General features: G+C 43.0%; 3 protein-coding genes across 9 annotated transcripts; 1 reads left to right on the forward strand and 2 right to left on the reverse strand.

Moving 5' to 3' along the window:
• Positions 1-9,848, reverse strand: LOC100877401 (uncharacterized). Of its 4 annotated transcripts, none has more exons than XM_076532767.1 (10): positions 9,827-9,848; positions 4,328-4,675; positions 3,140-3,347; positions 2,813-2,982; positions 2,270-2,465; positions 1,928-2,082; positions 1,674-1,857; positions 1,275-1,603; positions 829-1,024; positions 1-675 (listed from the first exon to the last, which is right to left on the reverse strand). In XM_076532767.1, the coding sequence occupies exons 2-10, from the start codon at positions 4,568-4,570 to the stop codon at positions 593-595; spliced, it is 1,764 nt and encodes a 587-aa protein (XP_076388882.1). In that variant the 5' UTR covers positions 4,571-4,675; positions 9,827-9,848; the 3' UTR covers positions 1-592. The 4 variants fall into 4 exon arrangements, with proteins under 4 accessions (XP_076388882.1, XP_003704418.1, XP_012142717.1 ...); XM_003704370.3 differs by lacking the exon at positions 9,827-9,848 and adding an exon at positions 6,154-6,319 and having other exon boundaries at positions 4,328-4,646; XM_012287327.2 differs by lacking the exon at positions 9,827-9,848 and adding an exon at positions 6,154-6,319.
• LOC100876283 (uncharacterized) lies at positions 6,516-13,237 on the forward strand. Of its 2 annotated transcripts, XM_076532768.1 has the most exons (9): positions 6,516-8,345; positions 8,442-8,592; positions 8,879-8,986; positions 9,083-9,292; positions 9,983-10,477; positions 11,355-11,424; positions 11,498-11,660; positions 12,735-12,965; positions 13,031-13,237. In XM_076532768.1, the coding sequence occupies exons 2-9, from the start codon at positions 8,575-8,577 to the stop codon at positions 13,056-13,058; spliced, it is 1,323 nt and encodes a 440-aa protein (XP_076388883.1). In that variant the 5' UTR covers positions 6,516-8,345; positions 8,442-8,574; the 3' UTR covers positions 13,059-13,237. The 2 variants fall into 2 exon arrangements, with proteins under 2 accessions (XP_076388883.1, XP_012142722.1); XM_012287332.2 differs by lacking the exon at positions 8,442-8,592 and having other exon boundaries at positions 6,516-8,403.
• Positions 13,238-13,379: 142 nt separating this feature from the next.
• On the reverse strand, positions 13,380-17,688 carry CarT (Carcinine transporter). Of its 3 annotated transcripts, none has more exons than XM_076532765.1 (11): positions 17,549-17,688; positions 16,903-17,124; positions 16,414-16,587; positions 15,951-16,054; positions 15,714-15,868; positions 15,458-15,626; positions 15,095-15,343; positions 14,592-14,806; positions 14,135-14,316; positions 13,876-14,054; positions 13,380-13,632 (listed from the first exon to the last, which is right to left on the reverse strand). In XM_076532765.1, the coding sequence occupies exons 1-11, from the start codon at positions 17,603-17,605 to the stop codon at positions 13,422-13,424; spliced, it is 1,917 nt and encodes a 638-aa protein (XP_076388880.1). In that variant the 5' UTR covers positions 17,606-17,688; the 3' UTR covers positions 13,380-13,421. The 3 variants fall into 3 exon arrangements, with proteins under 3 accessions (XP_076388880.1, XP_012142723.1, XP_076388881.1); XM_076532766.1 differs by having other exon boundaries at positions 13,494-13,632; positions 13,764-14,054; XM_012287333.2 differs by lacking the exon at positions 16,903-17,124 and having other exon boundaries at positions 17,549-17,685.
• Positions 17,689-17,717: the final 29 nt, after the last annotated feature.

Consider the following 17,717-nt stretch of genomic DNA (forward strand, 5'->3'; position numbering starts at 1 on the left):
TTAACGCTGTTGTAAAAGATTTTATTGCTTAAAACACTGTCTTACTTTATGGTACAAATGGCCTATAAAAATTACGTATCGTTATATCATTACGTAAAATACGTGTCTTAAGAATTAATTGCATTGTCAAAAATAGCACCATGGATAAACGTTAAAAAATATATCAAATAGTAATAAAAAGATATCCATCAAATCCTAACCCGTTGTTTTTTTCATATTTTTTGCTTTTTCGATGTTTACGTTCGTCGCATTAAATTCTAGGTCATCGTTCGGAAACGATAAAGGTCTCTGTTCGATGCGACGAGAAAAGTATATCATCGACGTAATGCAACATCGTGTAAAATATCCATATAAAAATATCGATTGCACGCGTGATTGTTTGCCAATTAGCGTAATTAACGCTTCCTCTTCCGTGTCTCGAATAACAGTCACACGATTCACGACCGATCGACTTTTCAACGAATGGCACTTATAACCATGTTATCGATGTTGTCGCTACTCTTGTTGCGATTGTTAACGCGTGAACTGTTAATCAAGGTCTGACTCTTGAAATTGATCTGTTCTAAAGGAAACGCGCATTAAGATACGTTTATTATGTAAACTTATTCTTCAAATGCGTTCGCAGGATCTTTCCGCTCGCGCTGATCGGTATGTTATCCACGAATGTGACTCCTCCTGAAATAACAAATTTATTACTCGATCGTTTATGATCAGTTAGCAATTATTAAGATCGTGAGAGATTCACGAAAATCGATACGATATCGAGGAAAAATTGATGTGTCCGATTGAAAGGGTTAAAATGAAGCAAAGAACAAAGCAGTGTTCTACCTCGAAGCTGCTTGTGCTCGGAAACTTTTCCCTTCACGAAATTCTGGATATCCTCGGCGGTCAGTTTCGCGTTCTTCGCAGGCAATATGAAAGCTTTTGGCACTTCACCGCACCTTTCGTCCGGAATACCAACCACAGCCGCTTCCTGTACTTGCGGATGCATTCTTAACAACGCCTCCAGTTCCGCCGGTGCTACCTGTAAAACAGATTTAGCCATTTTGGACGCTCACTCTTCGAAACGATTAAATTTTACGTAAATAATTTTCCATAACCACGATAAATATGAACCATCTATCAGATAAATGATCAAGATTAGAAGCCAGATTTCGAGTAGCGTACAATTATAGTCACGCAAAGGTCACTTAAAGAATCAATTAAGTTACGCCGATAATGGAAGATGAATGAACGACAGCTAACGCGTAAAAGCGGAAGTTCTTTCCTCTTACCTGGAACCCTTTAACTTTGATCAACTCTTTCAATCTGTCCGTGACAAAGAAATCGAAATCCTTGTCATAGTAAGCTATATCCCCGGTTCTCAGCCAGCCGTTCTCGACAATTATCTCCCTGGTGGCGTTTTCGTTATTTAAGTACCCTTTCATAACGTGAGGACCCCTCACCCAGATTTCACCGGTTTGTTCGGGACTAGATATATCTACGTTGGTAATCGGATCGACTAATCGCAAATCGCACACGGCTACATTCTTTCCGACGCTGCCTGCCTTCAGTCCGGTTGTTTCCATGCATATGACCGGCGCGGTCTCCGTCATCCCGTATCCTTGACAATTCGACCGTTCAAATTACGCTTCGAAAACGTCGTGTACTAAAAGTATTATTGCCACACTTACCTTGACAGAATTTCAATTTACTAGAATCTATTTGGAATTTCTCGTAGAATCTTTCGACATCTGGATCCGATAAGGGTGCTGCTCCACTGATTATGTGATGAATGCTCTCCAAATATTCCCTCTTAATAAACGGAGATGCGTTTAAAAATAAAAGTATCGGTGGCACAACGAACAGACCTGTCGTCTATAAATTAAACACTGGATTAAAACACTTTCGATGCTTTTTTTCTTAGAGATAATTTACAATCGTTTACCCGGTGTTTGGCTAAAGTGGTAGTAAATAGTTCGGGTGTGAATTTAGGGATAGTGATTATTTTCGTGCCCTCTGCGAGACGGGGCAAAACAGCAACGTTCATTCCGAATATATGGAAGAACGGTAATACCATAGGCAACACCTCTTGGAAGTCGTCTGCGAATTAAATATATGACACGTTAATTTAATGGTAATGGTAATGAGGCAAATTTAATTACACAGTCGTTGACAATCAAAACGCGTTAAATTAACGAAGATTGCCGGCTAATCGCTGCCACCAAATAAATACTATTACCGCAGGTTAACAACTATCGTTATGAAGCGACCTATAATCCCTGCTCACCTGTCGCCGAATCCCACAATACTCCTTTTGACGTATGCTCCACCATTTCCATGTTGGATACAAGATTTCTGTGCGTTAACATAACACCCTTTGGTAAACCGGTTGTTCCACTGGAATACGGCAAGATCGTCACATCGTTAATGGATACTTGAGATTGCTTCAAAGGAGGCAGAGTTTTGCCACGCTCGATCAAATCCTGCAGAAATTCCATTAAATCGAATTGTTAACGAAACAGCTACATATTACTATTTTCATTTGGCTATCGATTACTCGGATACGAGTAATGGAACTTTTTTACGAGAAACTAAGCAAGAAGCGTGCTACCGAGATAACCTGAACAGTGTCGACTCTTCGAATCGTCGAACCGGATGATTCGTTAACCGGGTAACCACTTTATCAATTGAGTGAACCAGGCACGTTGATAAATTCTTTCTACCGAAGTTTAATATTTAAACAGATTCTTTCTTTCCAATGTTCACATTCGGGTACGCGAACTCGATTGTTGCAGCTCTTCTTCGTCAATTACTATAATATACTTCTCACCTTAAATGGTATAGTACCTTCCGGAATTGGTCCAGTACCATCATCGATAACTATGATGGGCGATCCAGGTGGAACAGCACCCTTGGCTGCTTCGAACGTGGATCGTGCAATTTCTGCCACGGTAATGACCGCTTTCGACCCAGAATCTTTCAATTGTCTCCTAATTTCATCTGCTCGAAACACGCGATCGGATAATTTCAAGCTGAATGCTATCTTTTTATTCATAACGTAACAATAGGACGTAAAAAGTAGTAACTTGCCAACGTCCAATGAAATTTTCGAATAATAATAATTGTCTATGTAAACACGAAGGTTCAATTAACTCACCAATTGTATAAAATGGATTCACAGTGGTCACAACGAGATCAGCCTCCAATGAGCCAAGAAACGATAGAATCGATTCTGGATAATTGGGTGCCACCAGGGCAATCACGTCGCCTTTCTTCAGGCCCATGTTCGACAAACTTCTCGCCACATAATTAGCTGCATCCCTCGATTCGCTGTACGTATACGTCCGTCCGGTTATCGAGCACACCTAAAACGATGTCGCATTAACGGTCACGTAATTTTACTACGAAAGAATTATGCGTTCGTCTGTTCTTTCTTTATTTCGTTCGTTTGCATATCGTTGTCGACAGTAGAAAGCGCGTTTACCTAATTTGTAGAAAAAAACCTGAATGTACGGAGACATAGTATACGAATGATTTGGCACGAAGCACAATTCGTAGGTAGAACGAGTAGCGTCGAAAAATAGGAGATCATTTACGGTAACGTTTGCTATGTCACGAATAGGGCCAAAAGAGCAAGGGATCTCTTGTTTGGTAATGCTTTCCGCGTATACGTGCACACGTCTGCACCGAGAGTGCGAGTCTCTTTGATCTCGTGACAACTGTTTGCTTAGTTGTCTAAAATTTAAACGGAACAGCCTAAGCTGTCGTACAGCGGACTTTTCGTGTCGCTTTAAAAACTTTAAAAACTTTAAAAACGATGCAATATATTACTGTATGGAAAGAAACGACGATCAATATTAAAAAATGCATTAGTAACGAATATTTCATTGTTTACTCGTACATGATTTTACTGCGAAAACCGATAACATGATTTTTGAATCACCGTGTACCTCCGCTAATGACCGTGAAAGTACTACTCATTCTGTTGTGCGTCATCCAGTTGAAAAAAGAGGTAATCACAAAGTCCGCGTACGTTCGATATAAGTACTATATTCGATTAAATATCGGTCGCCTGTAACGACTAGCGTGATTCTTCGTACTGTAAGAACAACTCGTACTATGCAAGCAGAATTAAGTATTCCTTCCGCTACATAGAATAGCTGCATGCGATTTCACGCCGACTGAAGTTTCTCAGAAAAAATTCTTGCAACGATATAAGTTAATATACGAATTTTCGAAAGACCGAAATTCGAAAATTATGATAACATTTCGATACGAGTTGTTCGAAAAAGATTTGATCGCGATTTCGATACGTTCAGTATGCGGTATACGTAGAACTTGTTACCAGAGCAGTCTTATTGGCGAATTTGTCGACGTTTTGCCATACGAACTCTTGAGTGCTCATCTCGGAAGGCGTGAATTCGCCATACGGCGACGAGATAATTTTTTTTCCGTTTTCATCCTTGATGATTTTTTGTCGTGCCTGGGTGGACGCGCATCTAGCAGACCGGTTTAAAAGTTTCACCCCACTCTCTTGTATTTGGCTGAGCCTTCGGGTGCAGCGGAGAATTTGCCTCACAGTCGTCATGCTTCCAACTTCTTCTTCCTCTTCGCTTCTTCCTTCCTTCTCTTCGTTGTGTCTATATACTCGCGTGTCTGTGATCCTAGCAATTCATTAAGGCAATTACGGTCCCTGAAAACCATACAATACCCGCTATCAGGTTAGCGCGCGCGAAAGCGGCTTTCTAGTTAGGCAGATAATGTGCCGTGCAATGTAAGCCAATAGGTCGTAAACATCGATGACAACAGCAACGAGGGAAAAAGAAGGGAAGCGTTTCCTCGATAACGCGGCGTATACGGTGTACCGGAAAATATCATAGAAAACGTTTCGACGGAGATAGAATTTTAACAGCAACATAAACAACGTTAATCGCGCCACGATAACACCTCTCCCACGATAGATAAGTTACGTTCGCGATGATTTTTCGTGGAAGCTCCGTTTGATACGATTCTTCCCAATAATTATGCCAAGGGCGATTCACCAGCGCAGATAACGAGCTGCAAACCGGTTAAAAATTATGTACATACACGGTTCGAAGAGAAGGCCGCGGCGCGGCGTTAAACGTATAGCGTTTATCGTCTGTGGAATGTTTGCATCGAATCTTTGCTAGTAGCACTAATCGTTGAGGAAGAATTGCTGGTCAATAAATAACAGTTCAAAGTACGATTCATCGAGTTATCGACGTTGACACACCTCGCTCGTTCGTATTATCTTGCTCGTAACGTAAATACAACGAATATAACGCGAAAGTGGTAAACGGATAGATAAAAATATACTTTGATCAGCCGTGCATAATTTAAACGAAATCATAGAAATTTGCGAGTTGCAAAGTTACGAGTTAAGGCAAGGCGACTCTTGTTTTATCTATTTATTTGCATTTATACAAGCGGCGTTAGGTTTGTCGCGCATGCGCGAGGAAATGCGTCTCCTCTCGCAACAGTGGGACGTTCACGGTTTATATAGGAGCAACGGCCTTTAAATAACGTTCTACGTAAATACGCTTTCACCGAAACGTACGTTCACTCCCAGCACCGGCTGGGACTTTATTCCGATGCCGGCAGCAAATGCGCGCTTTCGTTCTCGATTTCTGCAACCGGTCGGTCGCGATATCGTTCCTCCGCCGCGTTCATTCCCGTGTTATCTTGCTGTCGTGAATGAGAAAAGTATGCGAGAGGACTCTCGCGATAAACTCGTGAAACAATTGTATTCTGCAGTCAGACCTACGAGTATAAGGTCCACAGTTTCGGACGACCTCATGCAACGTAATATAATCGATGAATCGATCGAGATTCGATGTATCCGATTAACCGCGGCTAAAGAATAAAACTTGCCGACTCGTAAAATCGTCGACTCGATGACGGAATTTCGCGGTTTCCGTTCGCCGATCGATTTTTTCCGCACGATACCGGTAACCCGAGAGTGTAACCTGTTGCATTCGAAAGGCTGCGCGAAAAACCGGTCGTGTCGATAGAAAATCGTGGTAAACGGACGGGTGAAAGTGTACCGTCGCGTTTCGAAACGGTCAACCCGTGCGATCTTATTGAACAGATTCACCGTCGATCGGATCGATCTCTACTATTCGCGTACAAACGTATGAAAACGATTCGAACCTTTATATGAGATCTTCTCGAACGCGCTGCGCAAGATACGAGGCTAGGTCACGGATGATCGTTTTTGGTCGGTCCCGGACCTTCTGGCACGACAAAAACACCACAAGTTTCGGAATTCCACTAACGAAACCGACGAACCTCGCTCGCGTAACGGTTTTCACTGACAGACTACGGGATTCTCTGGCAAACCGTTTAACTTCAGCCAGCCTGTAGATACTGTTCCCCCACCGAACATGCTCGCTAGAGGAGGCGTATACAAGGTGCTCGAGAAGAGAGGATTTCGCATTCTCGAGGACGGCTTGGCTGGTTGGTTGGTTACGCGAAACGTCAACGATATACAAATTCACGTATCGCACGAATACTTGAATTGTTAATAACGATGTATCCGCGTACGCCTCTTTGAATTGACGTAAACGATCGAGATCGCGACCGATCGCCGGACACGAGCCTTGTTTGCGTTCGAACTGATTCGACAAAGAGGCGACCCGATTCAACTACACGACTCGCGTGCTCTTTTATCATACGCTCCTGAGTTAACCATAGAGCCTCGTTAAATGCAACCGCGTTCGAGTTATGTAATTGTAGCAGGCTGATTTTCCGATGCTCCTATTATATAATCGATGTCTGTTTTTCATCCGCGAATCGACCATTTTCGAGCTCAGAATAAACGTCGCATCGGTGAGGTATTTACGAGGGAAAAATTTTTACCGAATCTTTCGAATTACCGTACCACTTCTATCTCTAAACGAAAACGCGATACGCGCGCACTTTGTTTAAACAGCCAGCTCGATTGTTTTCCTTTTACCGATTCAGACAGAGCTATGTTTTAACTCTGCACGTATCAGTACTCGATTGCAGAGTTTGCTTTACCTGTAACATTTCTCTCCTTGCCATCTAGCGACAAAATTGATAACGCGCGGTATTATTGTTTGTCATCGGCACGATTCGAGAGCAACGTCTTCGAGAAAAGAGGACAACCCTTAAAGGGTTTTCAGGTTCGATCGGCATTTGAAAATTTATGCCGCACACGAGCTGTTTCGTTCTTACATCGAACGACCGTAGTGGCATTTGGTACCTAATGGTGGTCGTTTCATTGCAAACGATTCTAGTCACCCTTAGTAACGAAAGGGTTAATAGTCGATTAACTCCGCAGCGATCGCGTCTGTAAAAGTGGAACGAACAGGCTCGCGAATTACGAATATCATTCGTTCTAAGATATAGCAAATTCATCAGCTACGGGCACAAATTACCCCTTGACACTTTGACGATTAACGACGATCGCAGAAGCAGTAATTTATTTTTTCCATGCGAAAAGAATGTACCACCTGGACGTATATAACTATAAAAACAGAAAATAGATAAGAGAAAAACGGCAAAACTGATTTACTTGCTAACACGAATAACTAATGTTACGGGACCGTGCCATGCTTAAAACGCATCGTGACGTTCGTACCGATGGAAAAAATATTTTTCATGTAGTCGGTAACCGCATTTAACTGGTGAACTCGATTGCGCCCGGCACGTTTTCGAAGCGCCGAGACGCGTCGGCGCATCGTCATCGACGCCGACGCCGACTCCAACGTCTCGTGCAGGCCCGTACGATGAGCTACGCGAGGCACGAGTTGTGCCCGAAAAACTCGTAACGGAGAGGTGTAATATATTTATAAAACCTTGATTCGCTACTCCGGTCTGTCTTTTCTCGCTCGTGCCTATAAATTGATATTAATGCACGCGAACGACTCACTGTCGACGCGCATCGCCAAGTAGAAAAATAAACTTGGTTATTCGTTTTTTACGAAGAAATTAGTTTTCCGAATAAACGCTGCTCGCTCGAATATACTTCGATTCGTTGGTTCTCGCTAGGACCGAAATGATAAATTTCAATGGAAATTTGTGTCGTTTCGAATAATTGTTGTTTCGCGATATACTCGATTCGAATCGAGTACAATCGTCCGAGAAAATTCGGTAGATTCGAATTTCCTATAGTCTCTCGCGGCCTGTGAAAGTTGGACGTCGATGCACCCCTGATCGATTCATCCCTGGTAACGAAAGCTGACGACAACGACGCCATGTCGACGTTCATCCCTGTAGTTCGTCCTCGTTGCCACCCCCGTTACGTCCCCAGCTGACCGTGAATCCCGAGGAACACGCGTAAAGGATCTTCGTACCGCAACCAGGTTTCATCGCACCAGGTCACTCTCGCTAGACGAATCTGGGCTATGAATGAAGACCCAACCCTTCCATTTCGAGGTAATCGCAGTTTTTGACAAGTGTTTGTGTATCGACAGGCGGGATGGTCATCGCGTTTATTCGTCACATCGGCCAGATTGCGTCATTACGAATCAATTTTTTCCTTCGTGTCATCGAGATTGGACGAGGACTCGCGGAACGATAGGGGTTTCTCTCGGGCACCAGCTAAGGATGAGCAAAACGATCAGAGTGCGTGAATTTTTATCCCATGCCCGTTAATTTGTACATCTATATATGTATGCTGCGATCGTCGTACGATCCTACGAAATACCTAATTAATGACTCGGCTAAAGACATCGAAGACCGACATAAGAATTTCGAACGATTAGCGTGTATCGATGTACGCGTTTCTTCGTTAACGAATACGTATATGCACGCACGCACACACACGTACACGCACACGTACACGGAACGCGCGCGTTAGACTATGAAAGGAGGTCGATGATTGAACGTTCATGTTTTACGTGTTTCGCAGGTTTTGATAGTGTTACTGTTATCCGTAATCCCTTGGCCAGGACCGAGCGTGTTTAAGATATCATGTCCCCGTGATCGTGCATCCGTGGTGAGAAGGATCGTACAGAAGGTAACGAAACTTTGTTCGACTTTCGAAGGGTTAACAACGAAAGAATACCGCGCGCTATTCGATTGACGAAGCGATTGATTTTTGTCGAAATTTCAGAGATGGATGCCCATTCTGAAGAAGTATCAGGTAGAGCTGCCATTGGAGTGTCCGTTTCACGAGAGTCGAGACATTTTTCGGCCTCAGCAAAAGGCGAAACACCAACACAGACCATCGCAATGGACGTGTGGCCTGTGTGGCAAGTCCTTCTATGCGGAGAAACATTTGGATGCCCACTTCGATAACAGACACAAGAGCAACGTCAACACGGTAACGTAGACGTGTTGATTTTCCAACGAATCGAAGAAAGGTCAGCCAGTTCGGACGTTTACCGTGTTAAATTAAAGGTGTCATCGTGCAACGATTTTAAATTCGCAAAACAACTGCGAAGAGTACCTTTTGTATGATAAGTAATCATGATTTATGTAAGATGACGAAGGTAAAAGTTTAAACGAATGCAAAGTAAACCAACTCTGAAACGATTTATCATTATGCAGTACATTCAACGTTATATCAAGCAGACTTCGTTCCGTCGACTCGAAGCGAATAACGAAACGACGAAAAATTCGAAGCTCCGTTATAGTTAGCATGCACGCCGGGAAATGTATACCGCTATAGCAGAATCGCGATAAGATTCGTTTATAAGTTACGCGTCAATGTCATTGCTCGAGATGAATTTTGCGAAAAGCAACTCGTTAATTTACCGTTTAGCTGGCTTAGGTATCCGTTTAGGAACGTTCGAAATTTAGCCACGGACGAAAGATAGGTCAGATTTAAGGAAAATTTGCTTAACGGTCTACATACCTACATCGAAAGTCACGATTTCGATGGCATTGTCCTGGCAGAAACGCCTTTAATTTTCACGCGAACCGATTCGAACGAACACACGGAGACGATTAAAATGCACGAGAAGGCTAGTTTGCCAAGTGTGTCAATTATAAATGAAATGGTCGGTGGCAGGCGGAGGACGCGGTGTGTCTCGCGGACTACTGCGACATCATGAGATGCGATGTGCTGGGCAATCGAGACTTCGAAAGTTCCCTGGTGGACGACGAGGCTGCCCATCACACCACGGATATCCAAGTATGGAAGGAGAACACGGAGCAACGTTCCACCTCGGTGATGCCGTGCGAGTCGCGAGGACTCTCCAGATCGAACATCCAACTGTACTGTCATCGAGAAGACAGCGGCGCGCTCGAGAATCATCGTTTACCCGGTACGGCGTATCACGTGGAGATCGCTGGTCCCGACAACAAGAGTAACGCTTGCGACAGCGAGGACGAGGACGAGGACGAGGACGACGACGACGACGACGACGAAGACGACGAGGAAAACCTCGTGGAAGCGGCTCTACCTGCAGTCGACAAGAAGCAGCGACGCAAAGGGCTGCACCTGAGGAAACTCAAGTCCAACTGCAAGCCGGAAGAGCTGCAAAAGCTGAAGCTACAGTGCGAAGTTAGTTGACCCCCTGAGAAAATAATAGGACCGTCGTTACCAAGCCTTCTCGATAAATCCGTAGACAAGTTCGAGCGATAGCTCGTTTTACGGTGTACGATGGAGGACAAGAAAGATTCTTTCTCTAGAGATAATAGGTATCTTCGCGAACGTTCCGAGACGTTCCGTGGACCCCGAACAGCTAAAAATCGACGTAAGATTACAGTGCAAAGTAGCAATTCTCTTTAACACGCTTGGGTCTGTCGAGTATGCTCTTACTAATCTTGTAATTAGATCTTTCTCCTTCGAAGGTAGATTTATATTATACGGAATAATATAAACCAACCTTGATACTTTTAAGTATAATTTTCTTCCATTAACCTTGCAACTATGTACACTAGGTGCTCGTGGTATCGATAGACATACGCGTTGTATGTTCTATCGCTAAGCGTTACAATATACAAGTACCTACTGTACGTTACCAACTCCGAGAATTTTCCGCTCCTACAGCCTCGCCAATAACGAATTAACGATAGTCGACTGTCATTTTTTTTCCTAGAGGCGTCCCTGCAAGCAGAATTAATACTCTTTCGCTTAGTTTATGCACAGATACTAACAAACGTATGATGTACGTCATCGAGCGATAATTGCTAATTCGCCGCGGTAATGTATCTACGAGATATGGTTGCAACATTTTCAAAACCCAAACAAGTATCGCAATATAACTGTTATCGAACGACTGAATTCGTAGGCTAGCGTCGACTTAATCGGCGTAAACAGTATGTTGATAGTGTAAAGTAATAACCTAGAATGAACGTAACAAGCGCTACTTCTAAATAATACAATCGACTAGTTCCATTGAAATAATAATCTTATTGTTGTCCGATGTAATCGACAGATATTGGTTCGCGATTGCATCGCTGGACTTTTGACGAACTTATCCGTTCGAGATTTCCAGGAGATCGAAGGTAATCAATTAATTACGATGAAAATGACATTGCGCGAATTGTCACGAATTAAAAAATGTTGGTCGTTTTACAGGTGAATTAAATCGCGCGATATGCTGGTACCTTAGCTGTGACAGATATTGGGAAGACACTAAAAGACAACAAAGGCATACACCTTGGTACCTATTGACCATTTTTCTGGTCGTACTCTCGTCGTCGATATACGCTTGCTATTATGTCATTTGGGTTCTGTTCAAGTACGTACGTTCAATCATTTTTTATCTCGTTGCGATTCGCTTATCTTTTTCTGCTTCTATTTACTGAAATGCACCGATAAACGACATTGTTTAGTCGCAAGATCGCCGATGAGAATTGACAGACCGTAAAGTATTCGAAAGAATTACGAACAGCGATTCGAAATTATACTTTAAGCGTCTCCTTAACTCTAACACGACGATATTTAAATAGACGTCTTATTTTAAATTATAATATTCATTTATTAATATTCTCGTTGGAAAATACATTAACTTTTGCCGGCGCGAACAGCAATTCCAAATGTTAATTCACTTTTTTCTTCCTTGCTTGTTTTTTCTTCGCTTCAAGAACAAAAGTATCTTCAACGTTAGATTACTTGCCTGTTTGCACGACCGAAATCGATAAACCGGTATTGTCAACTGTGTTCCATTTTGATAAAATCGTTGATACGTTGTTTTGATCGCCAAAGATATAAAAAAATGTATTCGGAGAAATCCGAAAAATTCGTTCCCTCGTAAATTGTTAACATATCATTTTTCTCGACGCGGTACACGAGATAGCTCGAGCTCGATGCAGTATTTTGTTGTATCCCGTCGCGAGGATATTTCGCGCTACTCTTATCGAGCGTTTATCATAACAGATTTTTCGCTCGACTCCATCAACGCGATCCTCTGCTGTTCTCGCTATTCTTATTATGACGCGTCGCAAAATCGTGTTTCTCTTTCAGAAAGTGTACAGCCGCCCTTTAAAAATTGATCGTAGCTGGTTCGGTTGTGATTCGACTAAAACCAGCTTACCTAAATTTTTTATTTTAAATTACACTTTCGTATATCGTACAAGTAGTATACGAAGGAATAGCCTAACATTTCGAAAGTGAAAACGACAAAGGGTCTATGATTAAATCAAAATTATCGCTATCTAGATTGGCCGCTGTCCAAAGGTTAATTACGTAGCTTTATTGTCGAAAGTACTTACGAATACATGTTCTAAGAATGAAAGTATCTCGATAAGAAGTAAAGTTATGGTCGGTATTTCGCGGTTTTTGAGCGTGAGTGTAGATGCTATCGACGTTTCAGTTCGGCGGAGGAGGACAGACTAGACGGGACCGGAAGTATGGACTACACGGATGGAGATTACACGGCTACGTCGCCGTTACACGATCCGAGTGGTCTTGGCGAGACTAGATCCAGCGACAGAAGAAAAGTCGAACCTGCGGACGAGAATTTACCGATCTCGAACGAAGACATGCCCGATCATTATATCTACGTAGCCTATCCACCCGAGCTAAAGCGGCGATTACTGGAGAGGTACGTAATCGAAATAAAGATAAAGCATACAAGATACGATACGAATCGATTCTCTGCGTTTGCAGCTGCTACAACAGAACCACGCGACTTTGAATCGAAGACTTAGGAGAAAAATGTGCAGAAAATCGATCGAGGAAACACGGACAACTCGATCCATTCCACCAATCGGTCCTACGGCTGACCTCTGAGATACTTTTTTGTTTCTCCTATCCCTGATCCTCGTGTTTTGTATACCAACTGTGGGAATAAATTGCAAAATGTACACGATAAAACGACTCGCGTTATTCGAATCCCCGTACGGTTACTCCTCGTTATACCAGGTCACTCTCATCGATCTCGAATTCTAGGAGCTAACGAACACGAAGCTAAACGAACGAGCGGAAGACTCGATTCTGGTACAGAACGGGGAAAATAGTCGTTTCATGATTTCGGTTTTATTTGGAAACTCGAGACTTTCTAGAACCAGTAAGTCATCTTGATAGACCCATCCGAGTCTCGTTGCGTGTCCATTACGCTAGATTGACGTACCAGCCGACGCACGCTAGCGCCGCTCGGTCTTTGTTGTTCTTCTAATAGTCTTTGAGGAATAGGAGCCTCGGGTACCTCGTGCATCTCCACCGTCTCTCTGGCAGAAAGGTCTTCGTACGAAGCTGCCGCTGACGAAGGTCTAGAAACAAAGAAAAATAAACTATCGGTGCTTGACTTTTCACGTAATTCAAGAGGCAAGCATCGAAGACGATTCGCGTAAATGGAAACTGGAGGTGGTACCAGACGAGTCGAAATTGAGAACATTCGTACCTCCACTTTCCATTAAAGATAAGCGACGTGTCTTCAACCCCTACTGGTATAAATTTGCAAAGAAAGCTTAGACATCGAAAGGTTATCGCATAATACGATTAATGGTTCGCACTTGATTGGAACGCAACGTAAACAGTCCGCACAAGTCCAATCCTTCCCGAACAGTTCTCCCTCCTCCACGGTTTGCGGTAATCGATGATGAAGCGTCTCGGGCAAACGCAAACCAGACAGTCCACCGATCACTGATACCACGCCGAGAATTACTAATGGCAATACCAAGTTCTCCTTACCCTGCATGGAATGACGTAAATGCCATCAGATGATACGTTCGACGGCGGTAACGCGGGATAAGCCTATTTACGATCACTTACGAGATACGTAACAAAAGGAATGATGATAAGTCCGAGACCGCTGATGTAAGCGGAGAAACCGATCGCTACGCCGCGCAGTTGCGTGGGGTAAAGTTCACCGGCGAACGGATATATAATTAGAAAAGAGGCCGATATCGCGGATTTCGATAGGAGGAACAAAATCAACGTAGTCACCACGGCATCTGAAAGGAAAACAGAAACGGAGAGATTAGAGAGAAAGAAAAAATCGATAGAAATGCTGCTACTACGATACAGGAATCGCCTCGACACCGAGACGAGACGCTTCAGCGGATCGCTTAACACGTTCGTGGCTATACGAATAAATTTACGCGTATCGAACAGCCGATTAGATTAAAAGAAAGTGTTCAAAGCGATCCAAGCTGCACCTGTTACTCTAGACTCGAACGTGTTAAACGACAAGGAGTCGGAAAGTAACCGATTAGGTGAAATCGAGTACCCGGCGATAAGAGAACGGTGGCGATGCACGAGACCCCAGCCACGACCATGCATAAACAGAGAGGCCAGCGGCGACCCCATCGATCCATTACGACCCAACAAGCCATGTAACTTGGAATTTCTGCGAGAGACGAGAAAAAGAAACTCAAGTGTTCCTCGTTTCCCAATGCTGGCCCATAGTACGACAAGCCCACGTACACCATGTTATTGGCAAACCTAACGAAATAAGTACATTTAAAAAACAGATCATTCTATTTGAAAACTCGGTTTACGTAACATCGAAGTTGGTAAACAAATCAGTTCAAGAAAGACGAAAACACTGGCAGATTACGACAACGGCGAACAACTTTCAAGCCAGAAGATATAATTATCGCGATGACTATGCTAAAATGATTTCTCAACAGCCGTTATAACGATCAAAGGTAGTTGATTACTTTGTATTCGCGACAGTCACAACACAAATATGCGTTATCGCCATATCGATTGTTTGGATTGTGATTTTACCAGTTCAGAGTGATCAGGCATGTTTTCAGACGCATGTTCGGTGTCTTGAAGAGAGACAAAACACCGGGTCCACTACGTAATCGTTCCTCTTCGCTTTTCGACCGTGACATCATCATTCGTTGACGTAATTTCTGCGTAAAAGAGGCTGGTAACTCTTTCCCGTTTACCTTAGCGAGCCTCTCGAGTATATCGTTCGCCTCGATTAGACGACCCTTTGCCAACAGCCATCGAGGCGACTCTGGTAGAAACCTGAAATACTCTTACACGTAATTTTCCCTATTTTCGAATCTACAAATTGTCGGATTAGATAGCACCGATTTCTAATTAACGAGTTGAAATCTTGCGCGAAAGCGATCGACTTACCACCAGTATAGCGAATACAGGAGAAAAGGTGCGCTCGTTGTTACGGCTAGTGTTCTCCAATCCCTTATCAAATAGGTCACACCAGCCAACATACACAGACCCATTGTATAGAAGCTGCACGTCATTACCGTCACGAAGGACCGATAATTCGGTCCAACCAATTCCAGAGCTATTACGAGAAGAACCAACAGAGATCGGTACGCGGTTAAGAATCGTTTCATGTACATATTATGTTTACGATGTTTGCGAGTCTTACATATTATGAACGGTATCTGATATATTGCTGGAATTGTCAGACCAACGACGACGCGGGTAGCAGCCCAGGTCCAGAAACTGTTGGATATCGATGTTAAAAAGCCACCGGTGATTAATGTCGCCAAACACGTGAAAAACGATAACCTTCTGCCGATTCTACAAAACATAGAGCACATTTGACGGCACAATCATTCGTACACGAATCTTACATGTATATGGATAATTTTAGTTTAGTTACCTGTCGTTTAGAGTACCGAACAAATATACGCCTATGGGTCCTCCCGTGTTCAAGGCGACCAAACCGATCGTTGGATAAATCGCGTAGTCGCACACTAGGTTAAACTGAAACGTTGCAATATCATTAATTGTAATATCGAATATATATACAGTGTTTAAAAAGTTTCTCCTTTCCCATTATTTTACGCTCGTAGGTTTAATGCACGAATCTAGGTTTGTACAGGTTGATCGTTGCACGCTTTCCAATTATGGTAATTTCTCGTCAGAATGCCAACTATTATACGGATTCGTTGTACGCTTTCGATGAACATTTTTCTACCAATCCGATATATTGGTATTACCGAAAATTTGTCGCTGCTACAACCCCGTGCGTAGCAACGTAACGAGGGCCTATCGTATTCTGTGCAGTAAGCCGACGTAATGGGAAAGCGTAGGTAAATTTGAATAAAAAACGGGCAACCTACATCGATAACGATGGAAGATGTGACTTCCGAGGTTTCGTACTCCCAACCATGGTCACATGGTACAATAGGCCACGAAGTATTCGGTACGTACGAAGCTGTCGTCACGACAGAAATATTTTCAGCTGTCCAATCGATATCGTATCGTGTGCATTGACTGTACGTTTCGTTATCGTCCTAATTATGAAAGTTATCGTCACGATAGTACAAAAAGAATATTAAGTTTCTACAGCTAGCATAAGCGATATCTACAAACAACGGAGATTACGATAAACAGGTAGAAAGCGAAAACTAACAACGGTAATTATCGCTGTAATTATTGCTTCCGGATGCGAAGAAACCTAGGAATATCGACACAGAGGACACTGGCAAGCCATAAGCTTTGTATCCGCGATTCTCGGGTGACTAGCATCGGTGTATCTCGTAAGATACTCGAAATTACTTTTCTACGATATTACATGTCCAAGTTTCAACCTAGAACAACAATTGCACCTGACTAGTTGGAATCGCTAGTCTTCTTCTACGAGAGACGTCCAGATTTTCTAATCCCGGCACATTGCACCAATGAGGTGGCGTGTCAGCCATGAAAAGCTGATTGAAGGCACAAAACCCGCAGGGTAGACACGCCGGAAGACACACGAGCCAAAGAAGTTGTTTTTGGTAACGACCGAATTCTCCAACGATCGGGAGAAGATCGTCGAGATCGAAACCTTCCTACGATACGAAACTTTTGTCTCTTCATTTTTTATTTTATGTCCATACGTTGATCCGTAGACGATTTTCTCGATGTCTCGTTAACAAATAATTATCTGTTCTATTTGGTAATACGGATTACGTTCGAGCTATTCAACGAATAAACATATCGTAATCGGGAATGGACTTTGAGATCAGGAATGTTCGAGTTTTTTAAATGTTGTGAATATTTCATTTAACTTATTCGAATATTTGAAAGAGTCAGATTTAGATAAGCTTACGATTCGTCATCGATATCGCACTGCCGCGAATATTCATTAGGAATTTCTTAATCACGATTACGATTAAAAATGGCCCGAATATTCTGACAGGGCCACGTTTTCGTTCATTAATCCGATTAACGAAAGATCGAGGGTCGATGAGGGATCGCTATCGAACAACTTACTTCATCGTCCGTGTTCCCAGTGGTTTTGGCGTTTCCTGCACTCTGACTATCGTCCATCCTCGTGCACTTAGCCCACGTCTAGACTACCGAAACGTCGCCGATACCTTAGAAAAGCGTTACGTGACGTGCATTAGCTCCTTGCCGATGCTTGCGCGACCAATATGCTGTT

Source organism: Megachile rotundata, chromosome 6 (assembly GCF_050947335.1).
Source record: "Megachile rotundata isolate GNS110a chromosome 6, iyMegRotu1, whole genome shotgun sequence".
NCBI lineage: Eukaryota > Metazoa > Arthropoda > Insecta > Hymenoptera > Megachilidae > Megachile > Megachile rotundata.